Consider the following 22900-nt stretch of genomic DNA (forward strand, 5'->3'; position numbering starts at 1 on the left):
CAGGGTCTAGCAAACACCGAAGTGGATGCTCACAGTCAGCTATTGGATGGATCACAGGACCCCCAATGGAGGAGCTAGAGAAAGTACCCAAGGAGCTAAAGGGATCTGCAACCCTATAGGTGGAACAACAATATGAACTAACCAGTACCCCCTGGAGCTCATGTCTCTAGCTGTATATGTATCAGTGGAAAGAGAGGCTCATTGGTCATGCAAACTTTATATGCCTCAGTACAGGGGAACGCCAGGGCCCAAGAAGTGGGAATGGGTGGGTAGGGGAGTGGTGGGGGAGGGTATGGGGGACTTTTGGGATAGCATTGGAAATGTAAATGAGGAAAATACCTAATAAAAAAAATGAAAAAAAAAATGAAAAGATAGTTCTCTGTAACCTGCTTAGAGCTCCTGACTACCTCTTCCAGAGGCAATCTGCATGCCAGTCCTTATAGCTGTGTGAGCCAATGACATAAATTCGTGTTAAATTTATCATCTTCTTATTCATGCCAAGCACTGGGCTGTGATAGATTCTCATTGTAATTTGAGGCAAATAACTTTCTTTACATGTAGTACACTGGAGTTCCAGAGTCAATGGAGCGGAGAAATTATGATTGACCTAACTCTGGATATTTAGCAAATCCTGAAATGTCAAAGATGTTTCTTTTATTAGTATTATCAATTTATTCTGATTAACCAACAAAGAACATGATGTCCACAGTGGGGATTCCCCATTAGGGTGTCACACTGTATTTGAGGAAATCTTAGGTAAGCACCACTTTGGATGTGGTGGTTCCCACTGTTGTCTCTGTTTTCTTGACCTGTTATAATAAATTATCTCAGATGGTATGACAATATAATTTACTCTCTCTCAATTATGAAGCCTACAGTCTGAAGTCAAGATGGCATCAGAATTATTATGTTCTTGAATGCTCTTTGAGGAATGCCTCCTTATTTCTTTCAGGCTCCTGGTGGCTCTAAGGACTCCTTGTTGTTCCTCAGTGTGAGTGGTTGCAAACCCAGTCTTTCCCCACATGGTTGATATGCATTTGTGCTTTCAGATTGACCTATTAGGACACTGTTCACAGAAGTGGAGCCACCCTAATCCAGTGTGATATCAGTTTTAATTTAGCTAGTTTAATCTGCAAAGACCCTGTTGTTACCTGAGGTCTTCAATGGATGCCTAAAACTTTGTTTTGTTTTGTTTTGTTTTGTTTTACTAAGTCTTAGAATCAAAAAATGGTAGGTAAAGAGAGAGTATGAAGAGATAAACAAATGAACAGGAAAAAGAATGAAGATCTATTCCAGGTGAGAGGCTGCTCCGTCATCAGGGAGTTGTGACAAGGTGATGTTCTTCCCCCAGTGCAGACTCCATGTCCAGGACTGTACTGGGCACAGAGTCCTTGTGCTCACAGATAAGCACTGAGGGAACCAGGAGTGTTAAACACCCATTGCTGTTTCTTGAAAAGAGAGATGTTTAACCTGCTTTTTACCCAGAAGACTGGATGTGGATATGGTTAATAGTCTGGTGAACTTGGCGTTATCTGTATGGCCACAGGGTCCCCCAGACTCTTACAGACAGAACCAAAGGTAGTTAATAGCCTAGTGACCCTTGAACTATCTGTATATTGGAGACCACACCAGATACTCCTTCAAGCCCTTAAGATGACACATGTACTCTATCTATAGATCCCACCTTCAATGAAAGAAGTGACATGTACTTTAAAAAGGGTTTTGATATAATATCTTTTGATATTTTGATAAAATAGATTTATCACACAGAATTGTGTTATACCAGGAAACTCCCCCCCCCCCCAATTATTCTGTAGTTAAATGTACCTAAAATATACTACCTTGTGTCAGGCTATTGAAGTGTGAACCAACATGAACTACTGTGCCCTGTTGAGCCAGATTTCCTCCTGGCCTGCTGTGGCTCATTACTCTGACAGCCCTGGTGTTTGCAGATCTGAGGGTGATCTGAAGAATGTATCATCATAAACAGAAGCCTTTGAGCCACATGTTTCTGTCAAAAGTAACATATTGTGTGCTTTAGAAGGAACTTATGAGAGGAAACAGATATCTGAGAATGGAGAAGGAAAAATACCATTTCTGTTTCTGTCAGAAGCAGCCATCCTCTTTATTCTGGAGTAATTAGTTGAACTTTGACATCCAGAGTTGTGATTCAAGGACCCAAACCCAAAAGTACCAAATTAAAAAGAATAATAATCTGTCTGTCTGTCTGTCTATCTATCTTCTAATCTTTTGACTTCAGTTTTTATTATATTTATTGATTGTATATGTATGCTACATTGGGCATCTGGTGTTAAAAGACAACTTGTGAGAATCACTTCTTCCTTCCATTATGATTCCAGGGAGTAATCCCAGATTATCAGACTTGTTATCAAATGCCTCTACTTGCCGAGCCATCTCACCAATCCCTGATTGATATTTTTTCCTGTTTTTTGTTTTCCTTCCTTCCTTCCTTCCTTCCTTCCTTCTTTCTTTCTTTCTTTCTTTCTTTCTTTCTTTCTTTCTTTCTTTCTTTCTTTCTTTCTTTCTTTCTTTCTTTCTTTCATGACAAGTTCACAAAAGGGATCTCAGTTGAGAAGATTTTCTATCAGATTGTTTGTCGGAAAGTCGGTTGGGCATTTTCTTGAGTAACTATTGATGTGGGAGAACCCAGTTTACTATGGACAGTGCCATCCCTGGTCTGGTGGTCCTGGGTTGCATAAAAAGCACACTGAACAAACCATGGGAAGCAAGCCAGTAAGCAAAATTTCTTCATGGCTTTTGCTTCAGATTTCTGTCTTGAGTTCTTGCCTTGAACTTATGATGGAGTGATAGAGTAGGACCTGAGAGTTAGTTGTAAGAGGAAAAACAAATTGCTTGGTTCCCAAGTCTCTTTTGGTAACAGTATTTTATTACAACAATAAAAACAATAGAAAATAGTTAAACAACTTAGTTGTCTAAGACAACTTTCAAATCTATAAAACATATGTATCAAGTGTTTTGTTTTCTCTGGGTAAAACCTCAGAAATTAATAATTTGTGTTAAATATCAGTAACTAATAATAATTGTGTTAAACATTTAAGTTATTTATAATGTATAAATGTATCAGTTTTCCGAAATCTTCACAACTCTAAAAAGTAATCTTTAAAATTCGTATCCTCATTTCTATTATGACTTGGTCAGACTGAGGCACTGAAATGTTAAGTAAATGTTCCAGAGTCATACAGCTAATATACAGAGAACTGAAAATCCAAATACTAAGCTATCTAGTAGCAGAATCTGTGATCTCAAGCACTGTTTTTTTTAAGTTAGGTATTTTCTTCATTTACATTTCCAATGCTATCCCAAAAGTCCCCCATGCCCTACCCCCCACTCCCCTACCACCCACTCCCACTTCTTGGCCCTGGCCCTGTACCGTGGCATATAAGGTTTGCAAGACCAATGGGCCTCTCTTTCCACTGATGGCCAACTAGGCCATCTTCTGATACATATGCAGCTAGAGTCAAGAGCTCCAGGGTACTGGTTAGTTCATAGTGCATATCCCTTTAGCTCCTTGGATATTTTCTCTGGTTAGTTCCACTGGTTAGTTCATATTGCAGATCCCTTTAGCTCCTTGGATATTTTCTTAGCTCCTCCATTGGGGGCCCTGTGATCCATCCAATAGCTGACTGTGAGCATCCACTTCTGTGTTTGTCAAGTACTGTTTTATGTTGCTTCTTTTTCTAGTCACATCATAGGATACTGATGCTATAACCAGCCATTCATTTAATTAACAGCTCTGGCCAGTGGCACTCTAAGCCTGTCTTAAAAACATTGGCATTTTTCTGTATGTAAAGCAGCATGTATGAAAATGTATTTTATAGCCTTGACATATTTGTTGTAAGTTACTGAGCTAACTAGGTATCATCAGAATGCCATGGTATTTAAGAAAGTGCTTAAACAGCAACTTGGCTGCCAAATACATTTCACTGATCCCTATGGCACAGACCTACTTACGTGTTGACAAAAAAAAAAAAAAAAGTTCATCTTGGCGAGAGCTGTCATGAATATAAGCCCGGTATTAGCTTGTTCCATTGTGGTTTTGGGGAATGGCTTTGTCAGCTGCTAGGTTTGGTACTACATGGGTGAATACTCACTCAGTTTTATGAGATACCTAACTTCTGATGAAGGACAAAGAGGGCGGGGCAGTGAGTTGCCAAAACTTAAAACAATACCAGAGTGTAGTCTGAAATTAATTTCCTTCATTTAACTGCCCCTGACGAGAGTGTAGCTTAACATTACAACACAAGTACTGGAAAAATCAGTTGTCTGGAAGAGAACACCAGGATGTATATTTATTTCTCTGAGATCATATGTAATATTTTAAAATTTGGAAGGATGCTAGGAATGTAATATTTATTTTATACTTGAGTTTATGTAGTTAGAGATGAGTTTCTAAAAATATACCTTTGAATGGTATTTCCTCTCCCAGTTGGAAGGCTGCTTTCTTCCTGCTGTTTTGAGGTCACTTTGTATAGAATGAGCTAAGTGAGGAGGAAATGTATGAGAAGGGAAATCTCACGATTTCAGAGAAGTCTCAATTCAGCAGGGACGGCGTCTTATCCAGAAGAAACTTTTTTGATGTTTTGTTATTCAGTGAAAATGAATGCTTGTCCTAGGACTCCTAACCCCAACCACTTCCTCTAGAAGTGACTACACTTTCTCACCTTTTTTTTGATACAATATGGTTTCGATTCTGTCCCCAAATTTTTCTACATTATTCTTATAATAGGAATCATAGTAGGGACTGACAGCCTGAGGGATGACTGTACTTTTATTACACTCCACGTTATTTGTGAGAATAACGTGGAGTGTATTAGGGAGCAAGAATCAGATTATATGCAACCATGTGAGACAAGTTCTATTAAATGTATGATAAGAAAGGAGTTTGGTTTTTTTAAATGTTCCAGGATTTAAAAAAAAAATCCCGCCAGTCTAGATTGTTGAGACTACCACAACAGAAAGGCTCATGACCACAGAGTAAACTATGTTTTAGGTGGCTATGTTTTGAAAAAAAAAAAGTTATTTGAGATTCTGATTACTATCATGGGACACAAAACTAGCTTTCTGTTTATGTGGTACAATATTTAAAGGAAGAAGTTCTGCTTCACATGAATAACAAAATGGCATGAAATGATGAAAGTCATCGCATACCATATATATTCTTACCTGAAAATTTAAATGAGGAAGAGTCTATAAGTAATCCAGTTTGGCCTTTGAGTTTCTGATACAAAGTGGTTTCAACGCTTTCCCAGTATTTTTCTACATTATTTCTATAACAGGCTTTAAACTTCAGCACAGCATGTATCACCACCTTCCCTTTGGCTTTGCTGTAAAACACAAGTAGACAAGTAGATGTTCATTTCATGACTGAACCTGGATCACACTTAATGACTGGAGTGGGGAGTTTGTAGAGAGACAGAGTGTGGGACAAGACAGTCGAACCGTTCTATGGTTTGCTCATCATCTGGTCCCTCCAAAGGGAAGGGAAATAACATTATATAGATGTAATGAAACAATTCATTTTCAGTTTTAGATCCAGGGAAATTGAGTTTGGATTTTATACCTAATATTGGCCACTGTGATTATATAGCAAGTTGCTTTCATGCTCTGTTCCTGGTTTTCATCCCCCAAACTGAATGCTAATCTTATTTATTGTTTTCTTTAACCATTACAGATTGGGAGCTTCTTACTAATGGATATAGAAGAATTTTAAACACCACAGTGGCAAATGAAAATTATTCATTAGTATAAATGTATTTATGATTATGGATCTAGTACGGCTTCTGCAGGGAGACTAATAAAAAATTAAAACAGAAAAACAAGTGAATATGAATCGTTTTTTGTTTTATGTTTGTTTTTGCTTTAAATGGAATTGCAGTTTGCAATGGTGAGTCGTTGTCTATTCACTTGTTGGCTATCAGGACTGAGGTTACAGAGCATGAACTCATTTATCTGTCATTCCGACTTGAAGATGCACATGGATAAGCTAAACATTTTACAAGGGAGCAACTATAACTGACTATAGTGAAAGTCCATTGCTACTGCTCTCTACTTCTGTGTCTATCTGTATTTATAAATCTGAAAATTAACAACCGAGAGCTCTATGCAATGTAGGAAGATCCTAATAACCTCCTCTTTAAAACCTCCAAAACATGTGCAAACAAGGATGGAAACCATGCTTAAGATCCAGGATTCCCTCAGTGACTATAAAACTTATTTCCATTATTTTTTCTATGATATCTTAAGTAAATACGATTTCTGTTACTCTTTATTGGAGAGTCAATTTTAATTTGTCATAGGCATGATTAATTCTAATCTAAACTTAAATCTTAAATATATCCAGGGTGACTGCCAATTGTACTTATTTTGAATATATTCAGAGAGATAAAAGGAAAATTTAAGTTTATGGACATTTATATAGTTACATGCAGAGAAACAGGTAACAATGAATCTTTTTCTGTTTTCTGTTTGTTGTTGCTTTAAATGGAATTGCATAAACACACAGAGCTACATATAATATAGCTTTAAAATGCTAGTTAATTTGTCAGGCATTAAGGTTTAGGGACTTTTTGCTGGAATGGTGTGATTGTTCTCACGGGTGTATGGAATTACATTTCAAGAATCGTTTCTCCCTCCATGAATGATTAACTAATTCACTTTGAGTTCTGTGGATATTTTCCTGAGACCCTCTTGTCTTTAAGAACTCATCAGATCTAATTAATACTAAAGAACCTTTTGAAACAAGAAGTTTGGTTTTATGCCTCTATATTTATCTAACGTTGAGTTAGGATTTTCACAGGACAGCAAAGGTACACTCTTGTGCCTTCATGGGTGTGAATTTATTTTACTTCCCACATAACATCTTTGTATTTTAATAGTTAGTGATATGATATTTAAGTAGCATGGGACACAATGACACATATAACCTACAAAAGGAGAGATAGTCTATTTGGTAAACTTACTAAGAAAATAATTTACTCAATAATGTTATTTCTAAGACACAGCTAGGTAAAAGGCCTCTCACTTTTGCTCAAGTTCGTTTCTAACCCATCAAAGCTTTGCTCCCATCTGGGGTCCATCACTATATAAAATTTGTGTTTGTTTTTTGTCTACATGAGAGTATTATGTTAGGATTTAGAAACTAAGTCTCTCCTGTATCTAGATTATCAATTGGATATACTTATACCATCAGAGACACTAACTGATGATTAAATTGTCCAATTGGTTTCTCGGCTAGTAATGAGAGCCTGACTTGTATTTTATTCTTACTGAAACTCCTTAATGCCCAGTGGAGCTCGCAACGTTTCCTTGAAATGATAAATAATCAATTCACATTTAAAACTAAACTCTATTAGCTCCATTCTAAGCTTATCGATAGAATACTCTGGACGTTGTTTCTGAAGTTTAAAAGTCTTGTCAGGTAGAGACAAATGGATTTTGTGCAGATAGGTGGCAAATAGTTTTTGAAGAGTTGATGTTAATTTGGATCTGTTTCTTGGTGGTGAAAATTTTATTTAAGCAGAGTGGGTAACACTCTTCTTTCTGTGAACCTTGTCTCAGAGGTGGGACTCCTAGAGACACAACTCCCACAGTTTCAAATATGTGGACTTGTGTTTGAGTTTCCTTCCGTTCATACCGATTTCCTCCCGATTCTTTATAAATACATGTGTCTTTATCTTGTCAGTGGATAAAGTTGTGCATCCACTCCTGTAGGCTTCCTAATTATGAGAGAGGGAATCGATATACACTGTACATATAGTGAGTGAATGTTAGGGGTGGTTGCAAATGCCTAACGAGTCAGTTCCTAGTCTCTGCATTTATTACTTATCCATTTATTTATCTATATGGCTTTAATGAGAGAAGGTTTCAATATGAGACAGCCGTCTCTAGCTTGGAATTGTGACCCCTCCTTTCCTCAGTGTATTAGTCATGAAGTTACATGCTTTGCCACAACAGCTTTTGTCTATTGTCAACCCAGGGTGGACCCAGGGTGGTATGTGAATGTGATTTTTAAACAACATCCCTAAATCGATTGTTACATGAAATAGCCCTCTTTTGATATTGAATCAAGTTTTTAACTCTGTTTAGAATCCTCCAAAACAATTTTCCCAAATTAATCTAGACATTTTGCTCATGATGTCTTATTCATTTAAAAATGAAAATTATTTATTGTGTGTGTGTTGGCATGCATGTTATTCAGAGTGTATTAGAATGGAACTCGAGTCATCAGGCTGTGCCCAGTGCTTCTATGTTACATGTTATCTCAGTGACCCTCTTTTATTCATGTTAAAAGTTTTAAGCATACTCTAAACTTTAATTTACTTTGTAATTTTCTATAAGTTGGAATTCATCATTATGGTTTAGTCAATTTATAATTTTTACTGTTTTTAGATTTATTTTATTTTACACGTTAAGTGTTTTGCTTGCATGTATGTGTGTCTACTACATGCATGCAGTACCCACTGAGGTCAGAAGGGGTGATAGATCCCATGGAACTGGAGTTTTTGATGGTAGTGAGCCATCATGTGAGTGCTGGGAACTGAACTTGAGTCCTCTGCAGGAGCAATTCTCCAGCCATCTCCAGCCCTGTAATCATTTTCTAACAAACAATAAAACATTTCCTTTACATATATGGAGCACGGGGGTGGGGCGGAGTGAGGGTCTCTCTACACTAAATTCAATTTTATTTCAAACATAAAGTTTCACAACTCAGAAATACAATTTTCTGAACAACAATAGAGAGGTGAAAGTCAGTTTCTAATGCCTTTGTGCATACCTTACTTGCACAGTGTGAGCTTTGACGTACTGTTTTCTCAGTTTTGATTCATGAAATGTTTCATTCATCTATTAAAAAGAAAATGGGTTAATGACATGATTTCAGCTTTTAAAAGAAAGATTCTATCACTTAAAAAAACTTGAAATACATCTAAAAATAAACAACAGTACAATAAACTGTTTATAATCCAGTTTGGTCTCATATGCCCAAATACGTTTAGTTGTACTTATTTATAAAAGCTGAAATTAAATTATTCCTAAATTTCATATAATATGCAATGTCCATGTCTTCCCTAATCATTGAAGATCAGCAGGGTAAACTTTAAAATTCATTTTGAAGTGGTAAATTCAGATGACCAGTAGATATTACTTTTCTTTCAATTGCAAATTTTATTAAAAAATAAATGCAATAAAAGTAAATAATAATGTGCATGGAAATGTTTCTAAGTGTGTGTACCTGTATGTGTGTGTGTGTGTGTGTGTGTGTGTGTGTGTGTGTGTGTGTGTGTGAATGCATGTGTATATGTGTGCTATGGCAGATCTGTAATGCCTACATGGTGATCTATTTTTTTCCTTTGCAAGTATATATTGTTGATAGGCTTAAAGGGAGATAGCAGGGCGTAGATATTATGAAAAGGGAACGTGGAAATGGGTGGTACACTTGAACTGGGGAAAGGAGATGGAGGGTAATATCGAAAGAGAGGGAGGAGAATAAATAACAGCAACAATGCTTGAAAAAGCTACAGGGAAACAGTAGTTACTAAGCCTACCTAAGTTTTATATATATTTATATTGAAGTTACATTCAAATGGGATGCTAATTAAGCCCCACCTCCCAAAAGCTCTAGACCATCTAATACATGTGCAGTCCTATGCATGTGAAACCTTTTTTTTGAGTTGTTAGTAAGGAGGTTCCAAGAGACTTTCTAAACAATATACCCTATTGTTACTGCCATTGGATGCCTCTCAGAATTTGAGGGTAAGAGCCTATGGCTAGTCATTTTGGACACAGGACTTGGAAGAATCAAATTAGAACTGAGTGCCTGGCAAATACAGAAGTGGATGCTCACAGCCATCTATTGGATGGAACACAGGGCCCCCCAATGGATGAGGTAGAGAAAGTACCCAAGGAGCTGAAGGGGTCTGCAACCCTATAGGTAGAACAACAATATGAACTAACCAGTACTCCCAGAGCTTGTGTCTCTAGCTGCATATGTAGCAGAAGATGACCTAGTCGGCCATCATTGGGAAGGGAGGCCCCTTGATCTTGCAAACTTTATATGCCCTAGTACAGGGGAACACCAGGGCCAAGAAGTGGAGTGGGTGGAGGGCTGGGGGAGGGTATAGGGGAATTTCAGGATACTATTTGAAATGTAAATGAAGAACATATCAATTAAAAATTGAAGAAAAAAAAAAGAACTGACCTGGGAGCCTGCAATTTAGCTCTCATAGTATCTGAAGCTGCTATACAGGCTGCTAAGGGAGAAAAGCAATCTCTCTCTGCCTAGCTATAAAGCCCAGGTATAAAGACCAGTGATACAACGTGCGGCAGTTATAACTTGGGAGTGGGTAGCCAACAGTTGTCCAGCTAGACTGTTCAGTATGAAAAAATTCATGCCTGCTACTGTAAACCTAGCTAACTACAAGTGACTAGAGATATCATAGACTCTAGAGGAGAAACTACTATTCCCATATTCCTGAAGTAATATAATTTCTGGCTGTATTCTAAAGACTTATCAGTATATCAACAGGTAAGTGCAGCTCCTACCCTTCATAAAAGAAGCTTCCTTTTGCAGCAGATGGAGACTATTCTAGAGATCTCAACTGGCCAACTTGCAGAGAATGAATAACAGTGGGTGTGTGAATGTGTGTGCCCAAACCGCAGTTGAAACATCTACCCTGGAAATCCTAGTGTTAGGGGAAAAATCACAGGAGAGGGCATGGAAAAGTTTAAGAGCCAGAGGACCAGGATGACTCTTACAAGATAGTATCTTTTAGAATTAATAGGGAAGCTGTACTTGAGAAATCTCAACAATATGGTTGCCTAAAGAAGATCTGCATAATGACCATGCACTTCAACATCCAATCTTGGATAGGGAGATATTTTTATGAAGTCCCTCTCTTAGATGAAAACCTATAGCCAATCAATGACTTCTGAGAGAGGGAAAACCAATTTTCTCCATGGATAAAACACTTGGTAGGTTATGTGACCCCAAGTGGTCAGTTCTAAACATATGAGCAAATGCAGAACACTAAATAGACTTAGTAGTGTGTGTGTGTGTACATGTGTGTACATGTGTGTATATGTGTATGTGTGTGTATGCATATGTGTGTGATTATGTAAAACAAAGCTAAAGAAGAGGTCTTGAATTTGTCAGAGTGTGGAAGAGCACAGGAAGTTAGGAGAGGGAGTGGAGGGGGTCAAAATTATATAAGTACAGTTTTCCTATATGGAATTCTCAAAAAATAAAATTTAAAAGAACTCAAGGCTATACAAAAAAGCATCAAAAGAAATTTTATGAAAGAATCACTTTCTCAATCACTTCTCTTTCTGTATTTCCAATGTAATGGGTGACTTCCTTCAATCACACTTCAACATCACTCGGCAAGATTTACATCCATGATAGCTTGCATGTTGGCAGATAGAGTTCTTCTAAACATCATAACGTTGACATTGACAGGAGGTGTAATTTATGTTTTATTCTCCTGCTACCAACCAATTGATATATGACAATGGGGTTGTCAATCAGTGTATTATCTTATGAAGTAAACGGTAAACAAAACAGTCATTTTTTTAAGTGAGTCAATGGAGGAGACAGATGATTATTAGCATGCCAAGAAATAAATATTTAAGTATGGTGGTTTGGAGTAGTTTGATATGAAAAATGCAAAATAATGAAATGGAATGATTGAAGCCTCAGCTAAGGACTTTTTGAAGAAGGAATATATGAATGAGACCTGGAAGATAGGGAGTCAAAAATAAAGAGAACTGTATAGTTTTTTTTTTTTTATGTAAAAGGAATAACAATTACCAGGTAAGAACAGACTGGTGTATTTGAGGGATTTGTGACTCAGGAGAAATCATATAAGTTGTATTTGCCCAAACACGTGGGGATACAATTTCAGAGGGCCTTATAGACCCAGTTAGTTCAGCCAGGTGTGGGTGGCACATGTCTTTAATCTAAGCATTTTGGGAGGCAGGGGCAGCTGTGTTGAGTTGGACTGTGGGCATATGATGGCTTTGATCAAGTTGGTTCATCAGAGAAGACCTAGTCCACAGTGGGAGGCATTATTCTCTAGGAACAGAAATCCTGAGATGTGTAGGAGTGGGGACATAAAGTTAGCAAGGCCAACAAGTGGCATGCAAGCAGTCATTTCTTTATGCTCTTGAGTGCATATGCCAGGTTAATGGCTGCTTCCAGTTTCTGTCACTGTGACTTTCCACAATGATAGATTGAAACCTGGGACTGCAAATGAAAATGAACCCTTTCTTCCTCAAATTGCTCTTGCTTATGGCTAATTGTCACAGGAAAACTTAAACCCCATGAAATATAAATAATATTAATGCCATGTGTGTTGTGTTCTTGATAAATTTGGAATGATCCCAGTTCCATTATGGCTAGAATCTTAATTCAGAATGGCTTACATTTAGTGTACCAGATAAATATTGTGTTTTAAGATAGACCTAGTTAAAAAAAAGATAGACCTAGTAATATCTGAGTTTAAAATTCTTGGAGTTTAAACCTTATTCTGCTACATTTTGAAGGATGGGAACTGAATGAATGCTAATGGAATTTTTACTTAATTTGTAACAATTGTTAACTTATATTAAATGGAACAGATCTATTATCATTTATTTTATTATTAGTGTTTAAAAATGACATGACTTAAATTTTATGAATCTATACAGAATCTGTTACTAGGTAGGCTGTGTCAAAAAGAGGCATATCTCTAAAGGGGCATTATGCTCCTGGTGTGATCTGGATAGCTTCAGAAAATGTTATTTGATGAGTGTCCTGGTTGTATAACTATCTAATATGTGGATATTGCATTAAATGGTTTAATGTATAAGGTTGGCTGATTGCTTTATATGAATGTTTTGACCACCTATAAATCCTTAGCATTTATGTGGAATAATATTGTATTTTATTAAACACATTGGATTATTTACCTAGTCATATTAACTTATTTTTTTTTAGATATTTTCTTTATTTACATCTCAAATGTAATCTCCTCTCCTGGTTTCCTCTCTGAAAATCCCCTATCCCCTCCCCCCTCGCCTTACTCCCCAATGCACCACCTCCTGCTTCCTGGTCCTGGCACTCCCGTATACTGGGGCATAGAAGCTTCACAGGACCAAGGTCCTCTCCTCCCATTGATGACTGACTAAGCAACCTCTGCTACATATGCAGCTAGAGACACGAGTCCCACCATGTATTTTCTTTGATTGGTGGTTTAGTCCCAGGGAGCTCTGGGGATACTGGTTAGTTCATATTGCTGTTCCTCCTGTCAGGCTGCAAACCTCTTCAGCTCCTTGGGTACTTTCTCTAGCTCCTCCATTGGGGAACCTGTGCTCTGTCTAATGGATGACTGTGAGCTTCCACTTCTGTATTTGCCAGGCACTGGCAGAGACTCTCAGGAGAGAGCTATATCAGGCTCTTGCCAGCAAAACCTTGTTGGCATCTGCAATAGTGTCTGGGTTTGGTGGTTGTTTATGGGATGGATTACTAGGTGGGACAGTCTCTGGCTGGTCATTCCTTCAGTCTCTGCTCTGAACTTTGTCTCTGTAACTCCTTCCATGGATATTTTGTTTCCCCTTCTAAGAAGGATCAAAGTATCCACACTTTGTTCTTCCTTCTTCTTGAGTTTCATGTATTTTGCAAATTGTATCTTGGATATTCTGACCTTCTGGGCTAATATCCACTTGTCAGTGAGTGCATATCATGTGTGTTCTTTTGTGATTGTATTGCCTCACTCAAGATGATATTCTCCACATCCATCCATTTGTCTAAGAATATCATAAATTCATTGTTTTTAATAGGTACATAGAACTCCATTGTGTAAATGTACCACATTTTCTGTATCAATTCCTCTGTTGAGGGACATCTGGGTTCTTTCTAGCTTCTGGCTATTATAAATAAGGCTGCTATGAACATAGTGGAGCATGTGTCCTTATTACAAGTTGGAGCATTTTCTGGGTATATGCCCTGGAGTGGTATTGCTGGGTCTTCTGGTAGTACTATGTCCAATTTTCTGAGGAATCGCCAAACTGATTTCCAGAGTGGTTGTACCAGCTTGCAATCCCACCAGCAATGGAAGAGTGTTCTTTCTCCACATCCTCACCAACATGTGCTGTTTTTGATCTTAGCCATTCTGACTGGAGTGGGTTGAATCTCAGGGTTCTTTTGCTTTGTTTCCCTGATGATTAAGGATGTTGAACATTTTTTTAGATGCTTCTCAGCCATTTGGTATTGCTCAGTTGAGAATTCTTTGTCTAGCTCTGCACCCTATTTTTAATAGGGGTATTTGTTTTTTTGGAGTCCAACTTCTTGAGTTTTTTTTTTTTTATATATTGGATATTAGTCCCCTATCAGATTTAGGATTGGTAAAGATCTTTCCCCAATCTATTGGCTGCCATTTTTGTCTTATTGACATTGTCCTTTGCCTTATAGAAGCTTTGGAATTTTATGAGGTCCCATTTGTTGATTCTTGATCTTACAGCATAAGCCATTGGCATTCTGTTCAGGAATATTTCCTCTGTGTCCATATCTTTGAGGCTTTCCCCCATTTTCTCCTCTATATGTTTCAGTGTCTCTTGATTCACTTAGGCTTGAGATTTGTACAAGGAGATAAGAGTAGATCAATTTGCATTGTTCTGCATGCTAACTGCCAGCTGAGTCAGCACCATTTGTTGAAAAATGCTGTCTTCTTTTCACTGGATGGTTTTAGCTCCTTTGTCAAAAATCAAGTGACTATAGCTGTGTGGGTTCATTTCTGGGTCTTCAATTCCATTTCATTGATCTACCTGTCTGTCGTTGTACCAGTACCATGCAGTTTTTATCATAATTTCTCTGCAGTATAGCTTGAGGTCGGGGATGGTGATTCCACCAGACGTTCTTTTATTGTTGAGAATAGTTTTTGCTATCCTAGGTTTTTTGTTATTCCAGATGAATTTGCAAATTGTTTTTTCTAACTCTGTGAAGAATTGAGTTGGAATTTTGATGGGGACTGCATTGAATCTGTAGACTGCTTTCAGCAAGATGGTCATTTTTACTATATTAATCCTGCCAATCCATGAGCATGGGAGATCTTTCCATCTTCTGAGATCTTCTTCTAATTGCTTTCTTCAGAGACTTGACGTTCTCATCATATAGATCTTTCACTTGCTTAGTTAGAGTTACACCAAGGTATTTTATATTATTTGTAACTATTGTGAAGGGTGTTGTTTCCCTAATTTCTTTCTCAGCCTGTTTATCCTTTGTGTAGAGAAAGGCCACTGATTTGTTTGAGTTAATTTTATATCCAGATACTTCACTGAAGTTGTTTATCAGATTTAGGAGTTCTCTGGTGGAATTTTTGGGGTCTCTTATGTATACTACCATATCATCTGCAAATAGTGATATTTTGACTTCTTCCTTTCCAATTTATATCCCTTTAAGCTCCTTTTGTTGTCTAATTGCTCTGGCTAGGACTTCAAGTACTATATGGATTAGTTAAGGAGAAAGTGGGTAACCTTGTCCAGTCCCTGATTTTAGTGAGATTGCTTCAAGTTTCTCTCCATTTAGTTTGATGTTGGCTACTGGTTTGCTGTATATTGCTTTTATTATGTTTGGGTCTGGGCCTTGAATTCCTGATCTTTCCAAGACTTTTATCATGAATGGGTGTTGGATTTTGTCAAATGTTTTCTCAGCATCTAACGAGATGATCATGTGGTTTTTGTCTTTGAGTTTGTTTATATAGTGGATTACGTTGATGGATTTCCGTATATTAAACCATACCTGCATCCCTGGAATGAAGCCTACTCGATCATGATGGATGATAATTTTGATGTGTTTTTGGATTCGGTTAGTGAGATTTTATTGAGTATTTTTGCATCGATATTCATAAGAGAAATTTGTCTGAAGTTCTCTTTCTTTGTTGGGTCTTTTTGTGGTTTAGGTATCAGAGTAATTGTGCCTTCATAGATCGAATTGGGTAGAGTACCTTCTGTTTCTATTTTGGGGAATAGTTTAAGGATAATTGGAATTAGGTCTTCTTTGCAGGTCTGATAGAATTCTACACTAAACCCATCTGGTCCTGGGCTTATTTTTAGTTGTGAGACTATTAATGACTGTCTCTATTTCCTTAGGATATACTGTTTAGATCGTTAATCTGATCCTGATTAAACTTTGGTAAGGGATGTCTGTCTAGAAAATTGTCCATTTCTTCCATGTATCCATTTTTGTTGAGTAGAGGCTTTTGTAGAAGGATCTGATGATTTTTTGGATTTCCTCAGATTCTGTTGTTATGTCTCCCTTTTCATTTCTGATTTTGTTAATTAGGACACTGTGCCCTCTAGTTCGTCTGGCTAATGGTTTATCTATCTTGTTGATTTCCTCAAGGAACCAGCTCCTGGTTTGGTTGATTCTTTGTATAGTTCTTTTTGTTTCCACTTGGTTGATTTCAGCCCTGAGTTTGATTATTTCCTGCTGTCTACTCCTTTTGGGTGAATTTGCTTCCTTTTATTCTAGAGCTTTTAGGTGTGTTGTCAAGTTGCTAGTGTATGCTCTCTTCAGTTTCTTTTTGGAGGCACTCAGAACTATGAGTCTTCCTCTTAGGATTGGTTTTATTGTGCCCCGTAAGTTTGTGTATGTTGTGGCTTCATTTTCATTAAACTCTAAAAAGTCTTTAATTCCTTTCTTTATTTCTTCCTTGACCAAGTTATCATTGAGTGGTAGAGTGTTGTTCAGCTTCCAAGTGTATGTTAGCATTCTATTATTTATGTTGTTATTGAAGATCAGCCTTAATCCGTAGTGATCTGATAGGATGCATGGGACAATTTCAATATTTTTGTATGTATTGAGGCCTGTTTTTTGACCAATTATATAGTCAATTTTGGAGAAGGTATCATGAGGTGCTGAGAAGAAGGTATATCCTTTTGTTTTAGGATTAAATGTTCTATAGATATTTGTTAAGTCCATTTGTTTCATAACTTCTGTCAGTTTCACTGTGTCTCTGTTTAGCTTCTGTTTCCAGGATCTGTCCATTGATGAGAGTGGGGTGTTGAAGTCTCCCACTATTATTATGTGCAGTGCAATGTGTGCTTTGAACTTTACTAGTTTATTTAATGAATGTGGCTGCCCTTACATTTGGAGCATAGATGTTCAGTATTAAGAGTTCATCTTGGTAAATTTTACCTTTGATGAGTATGCACCTCTGTCGTGTATGTGGCCTCAGCTCTCCTGAGCAGACCCACTTTAGAGAGATACTGGAGAGAAAATGGCATTCTCACCTGAGTTCTGGAGTCAGAGCACTCTCATATTTATGTCTTACAATTTGGAGTGTACTCAAAATTTTTTAGTATTTTGGTGGTCTCTAAATAGAGGACTCCCCCGCCCCCCAATCACAAAGCTTGAATTTGGACAATTTAATCTCATATTGTCTCATTTTCTTTATATAATATAGGAGCATTCTGAGGATTAAATATTGATAAATATGTACTTATACTGAAAACTAATAAACCTAATTATATTACTAAGATATTGTACCATTGTTAGTTGTTCTTAGAACTTTTTTTCACTTAGATATCAAACTTGGATATCATACCTGCTGAAGAGCTTAAAATAGCAGGAAGGCTCAGAGACTTCTGGAACTATCATTTAGAAAATTATATAAAATATGAACTGTGAGAATGTTTTGTATCAAGACCTTCCCTCCATAGTTTATACCATAGCAACATATTCTCTTGAATATATATATATGCATATGTACATATATAAAAACTTACATAATACACACATATATACACATACATATGTTATGTGTTACATGTTAGTTGTCATATGCCATACATGTATACATACATCATATGTCATATAATATATATTATAGCATACATTATATATTATATATAAACTTGTATATTATATATCTTTATAATGAATCATTGAAAGGATTACATTGTGGCAATCAGAATAAGAGATTCTATAGGAATTATTGTAGTGAGTGCCAGATCTTTCTAATGAGTACTCCATATAGTACATGTTATTATCAGAGTGTTGTGGTTATGAATTTTGTTTACATGGTATTTACTGTAATGTGTGAAACATTATTATATTCAGTGAAAACAGAAAGAAAGGCAATTATAAAGGCGTTGTACAACATATATTTTTCATAGGTTGTTTTCAAACAGATGTGGTGAAAGCCAGGAATGGAGTTCTTGAAGCCTGAAGGAAGAGGTCATGATTGCTGCTTAATAGGCAAGGGTGATAAGAGCAAGTTCTTTCAATTGTTCTGGAACACTGGTTCTCAACCTTTAGGCCATGACCCCTTGGAGGCATCAAATAATCCTTTCACAAAGGTTGCATATCAGATATCCTGCATATCGGATATTTACATTGGGATTCATAACAATAGTAAAATTACAGTTATGAAGTAGCAACAAAAATAGTTTTATGATTAGGGGTCTCTACAACATGAAGAACTCTATTAAAGACCCATAGCATTAGGAAGCTTGAGAGCTACGGTTCTGGAGTGCAGGGGCTAATTGATTTGAAGGAATTGGTCTGAATTTAGAGCTTGTCTTAGGATAAATTTTTAGAAACTCTATATTGGCATGGATGCTGTAATAGTAAGCATGACTTAAGGCCCACTCAACAAGATGAAACATATACCTTGCTCCATGGTTAGACCAAGAACCTCTGACTATACAGACCATAAATCCCAGGAGAGGACCTTCTACCATTGTATTACTAAGTGGATATAATATTAAACCAAGTCTCAATGACTCGTCATTGTACCCATAGATTAAGACTATCTGTTTTAAAAGACTAGCAAAATAATAGGGCTTTGGGTTATATCACAGTTATCTTTTGTAATGTCTGCATTACCTTATTATGTTGGCATTTGTGATCTAATGCCAATGTAAAGAAGCCGAGGTGAAGAGAAATTACAGAGCTAGAGTCATAGAGCTAGTAAAAAAGTAATTTTGGTATTGGCTAAGGGATTTGAGTTGATTTCTCCTTTTTGTGTTATTTTTATTAGTAGTATCCAGTGTATAAAATGATTATCTTTATTATATTTTCATATAGACATTTATATATATTTTCTTATTTTGCTCTATTCTCCATTCTTCTTTTTATTTATTTTTTGATTTTTTTGAGACAAGGTTTCTCTGTGTAGCCGTGGCTGTCCTGGAACTCACTCTGTAAACCAGGCTGGCCTCCAACTCAGAAATCTGCCTGCCTCTGCCTCTCAAATGCTGGGATTAAAGGTGTGAGCCACCACTGTCTGGCTTTTCATTCTTTTTCTTTTCCTCTTCCTACCCATCCACCGGTACCCTGCCTTTTTCCAAACAGATTCATTGTTTTTTAATGTCCTATGGTATATACTTAAACTGTAGGTTCCGCATGCGAATGAAAAGGAGCAGTATTTGTCTCTCTGAGCGTAGAATATTTCATTGAAGACTTTTCCTCATCCACTGTACTATATTGCTTTGTTTCCATTTTGTCACAAAACTAAAGGCTCAGTCTTTTGCCTCCATTTTCCAATTTTTTTCCATGATAATCAAAACACACCAGGACTTTCAGAGACTCTAACTTATTAAAACCTTGTATGCCATGGGATGCTTTGGAAGGACTATAAGTTTTCATCAGAGGAGTGAGCCCTCCAATGTCCTAGCAGGAGATTCTAGGAGAAATGGCAGATGAATGATGCTATCCGGCAGAGGAATGACATCATCGCTGCCCCTGACACTATCATTATAGCTAATTGAATTACTTGAGTTAGTTATAGTAGTTTTTGTGGTAACAGAAGTTTCTGGCTAGGCGCACTTGGTCTCTTTGTTGAACCTTTAACCCGGTGACTATGACAATGAAGCTGATTCTTAAGCTAGTGTTTTATAGCCTTTCCTCAACAATGAGGGCTTGCAAAGTGAACTTTATTTTGGTCACACACTCTTTCAGACTGGCAAGGTTTCTTCCTCAAGAGACTAGTTAATTTTCACATGAGAGGAAGCATGGGCTTTAGTTGTGTATCTTAGTGATCAAATATATGGTATTCATGTAATTGATGAATTCATTAGAAATATCAATGCTTTTACATGTCATTTTTTAAGCATTTCTTAAAATGTGTCCCTTTGCATATTTCCCTGTTCACACTTTTAGAAGACTGTCTGAGATGGCTGAGATGTATAATCTAGGGCTAAGGTACTGGTTAGGAACTGTTTTGAACTTGGAAGGTGATTACTAGAGTCTTAACACTTTTAGAAATGCACAGAAAAAAAACCCCATTCTACTTTCTACTTACCAAAGACACTATCCTTTTATTTAGGTCCATGTATTCCTGAGAATATGGCTTTGCAAATTTGCTGTCATAGTCAATGTTGTTAACCTTAAAGCTGACATGGTAGTAGAAAGAGTCTTTTCCTGAGGAGAGAAAAGGAACATAGTTTTCCCATTGTACACACCCACTTCATTGAGAAGTCACATGCTCATAAAATGTTGGGTTTCGTAATATCTACAAGTCTTGATGTCCAGCGATTGTGGAAAATGCTCAGGTAGAGGAATGTTAAATTATAACCTTTCACCAAAAATATATTCAAGGTTTTTTAATGTAAAATTTTAATGTGCCACTTTTCAAGTTTGGGCAAAATGTTATGAAACAAAATTACATTAAAATATAGTAATTATCTTGGTCTTTATGATTGTTATACATTACATTTTGAAAAAAGTCAGCCAAATCATAGGATTTCTTACTCACAGAATATGTAAGTAATTAAAATGCACAATGGAGAAAATGAGGGGAGACATGTCTTGAAAACCCTGCACACTAAGTAAACTGAACAAAGAAATGAAGTGTGTGATGTTAGACAAGCAATGGAATGAGATAGGCTGGGAGCAAGGCTGGCCAGAACCACTCATAGTCTTCTAACAGAAAAATGAAAACCCCCTCTTCTTAAATATCGAGTTTTATTTGTGTGCCTCCAGTCTGTGTATTAAAGGGAAGAGACTAGAAGGGGTGGGGGGAGAGGGAGAAAGGGAGCTAGAAATAGTGGTAAAATAAACAGTGAAAGAAGTAAAAATATTTGGTAGTGTTTTGAGAATTTTTTTCATGTCAGTGTTTGCAATTAATCATTTGGTATAGCCTGCCATGCCTTTCACAGTAACTGGAGAGATAAAAAGTAAAATAAAATCATACTTTGTATGTGGTGCGTGTGTGTGTGTGTGTGTGTGTGTGTGTGTGTGTGTGTGTGTACATGTGTGGAGGCCATGGGCTGATGTTGGATCTGCCTGTTTCTGCTCTCTAGCATGAGGAATAGCTTTTTATGTGGGTCTTCGTGGGGATTGTGACTCAAGTCTCCATGCTTATACAGCTAGCATTTTATCCACTAAGCCCTCTCCATAACTCACTGTTTTGGTTTTAGATTAAGCTAATAAAGATGACAAATTAATCAATCAATTAGTCAGTCAGTCAGTCAGTCAGTCAGTCAGTCAGTCAACCCAGATGTTTTTGTAGCCTGTCTTGGGAATGAAAGTCAGACCACAGTTTGGGAGGATAATTTGATAATGTTGCCAAAACCTTGCAATCTATTTTCAGAACTCATTCTGATCCCTCCTTTCAGTTCTATTCTCCATATAATGAGTTCCACAGAAATATCCACATAAAAATACTATTTGAAACAACGTTAAAAAAGTAGACAATCCTAAGAGCAAAAAAAAATTAACAAAATAAGCTGCTTATACATAAATAAGTAAAATTTGTAATAGAATATTATGTCATCACTACAATCATGCTTGAGAAAATATTTGATTAATAAAGTTTTCATGAAAATAAATGAAAAGAGTTAAAAAGGAAGTGGGCTAGGATATTACATTATTTGTTTGTGTGAGTGTTTTGCCTGCATGGTCTGTGCACCAAGTGTATTTCTATTGCCCATAGAGATCAAAGAGGACATTGGATCTGCTGGAACTGGAGTTATGGAGGGTTGGTAGATACCATATGGGTGCTGGGAATTTAGCCCAGGTCTTCTGTAAGAATAAGAGCTTTCTACCACTGAATTATCTCTCCACCACAGTTTCTATTTTTTTAAATGTTTGTCCTTAGAGTTTATTTATGTCAACAAATCTTACATAACTAGAAAAATAATTTGAAGAAAATTTTAGTACTTTCTTTTATTTTACACATATGAGTACACTGTTACTGTCTTCAGACATATCAGAAGAGGGCATTGGATCCCATTACAGATGGTTGTGAGACACCATGTGGTTGCTGGGAATTGAACTCAGGACCTCTGGAAGAGCACTCAGTGTTTTTAACCGCTGAGCCATCTCTCCAGTCCCCCCCCCCCGACCCCCATGTGTGTCTGTGTGCGTGTGCGTGTGCGTGTGCGTGTGTGTGTGTGTGTGTGTGACTGTGGCAGTGCATGCATGGAACACATGTGAAGATCAGAGGCAACCTGAGGGAGGCACTCATCTCTGTCTACCATGTAAGTTTTGGGAATTGAACTTAGCAACTCAGCTTGGCTGCAAGTGTTCTCACCCACGGATCATCTTGCTGGTTCAGAAAATTAATATTAAGGGAACAACTTTCTCTGTAATTACTTATCTTAGGTACTGATTTTCTAATATTTTTGACAGTTGTGTTTAAATTTTATATATACTATTTCCTTGACATAGGCCTTTTTTTCCAGAATAATTCTAAAGAATTGTATTTTGCCATTTTATATTGGTTTGCACAAATACCACATTACTTATCTTTAGAAATATCAAGTATTTTTTATCCTTGTGAAGCTAGGCACTACAGAATAAAGCCTTTTGTAGCTCCTTATTTTATTAGATCACTGAGTACTGACTCAAAAAGAATAGAAGTAAATTGAATGTTTTCATTTG

General features: G+C 36.9%; 1 protein-coding gene across 1 annotated transcript in view; it reads right to left on the reverse strand.

Moving 5' to 3' along the window:
• The window catches only part of Tmprss11c (transmembrane protease, serine 11c), a 57828-nt gene that overhangs the window by 19609 nt on the left and 15319 nt on the right, over window positions 1–22900 (reverse strand). Inside the window, exons 3-5 of the mRNA NM_001030297.2 lie at window positions 20319–20437; window positions 8816–8883; window positions 5206–5366 (exon numbers count right to left, since the gene is read on the reverse strand). Coding sequence (NP_001025468.1) covers window positions 5206–5366; window positions 8816–8883; window positions 20319–20437 — 348 coding nt within the window. The remainder of the gene's footprint in view (window positions 1–5205; window positions 5367–8815; window positions 8884–20318; window positions 20438–22900) is intronic.

The sequence above is a fragment of the Mus musculus genome, chromosome 5 (genome assembly GCF_000001635.26).
Source record: "Mus musculus strain C57BL/6J chromosome 5, GRCm38.p6 C57BL/6J".
Classification (NCBI taxonomy): domain Eukaryota; kingdom Metazoa; phylum Chordata; class Mammalia; order Rodentia; family Muridae; genus Mus; species Mus musculus.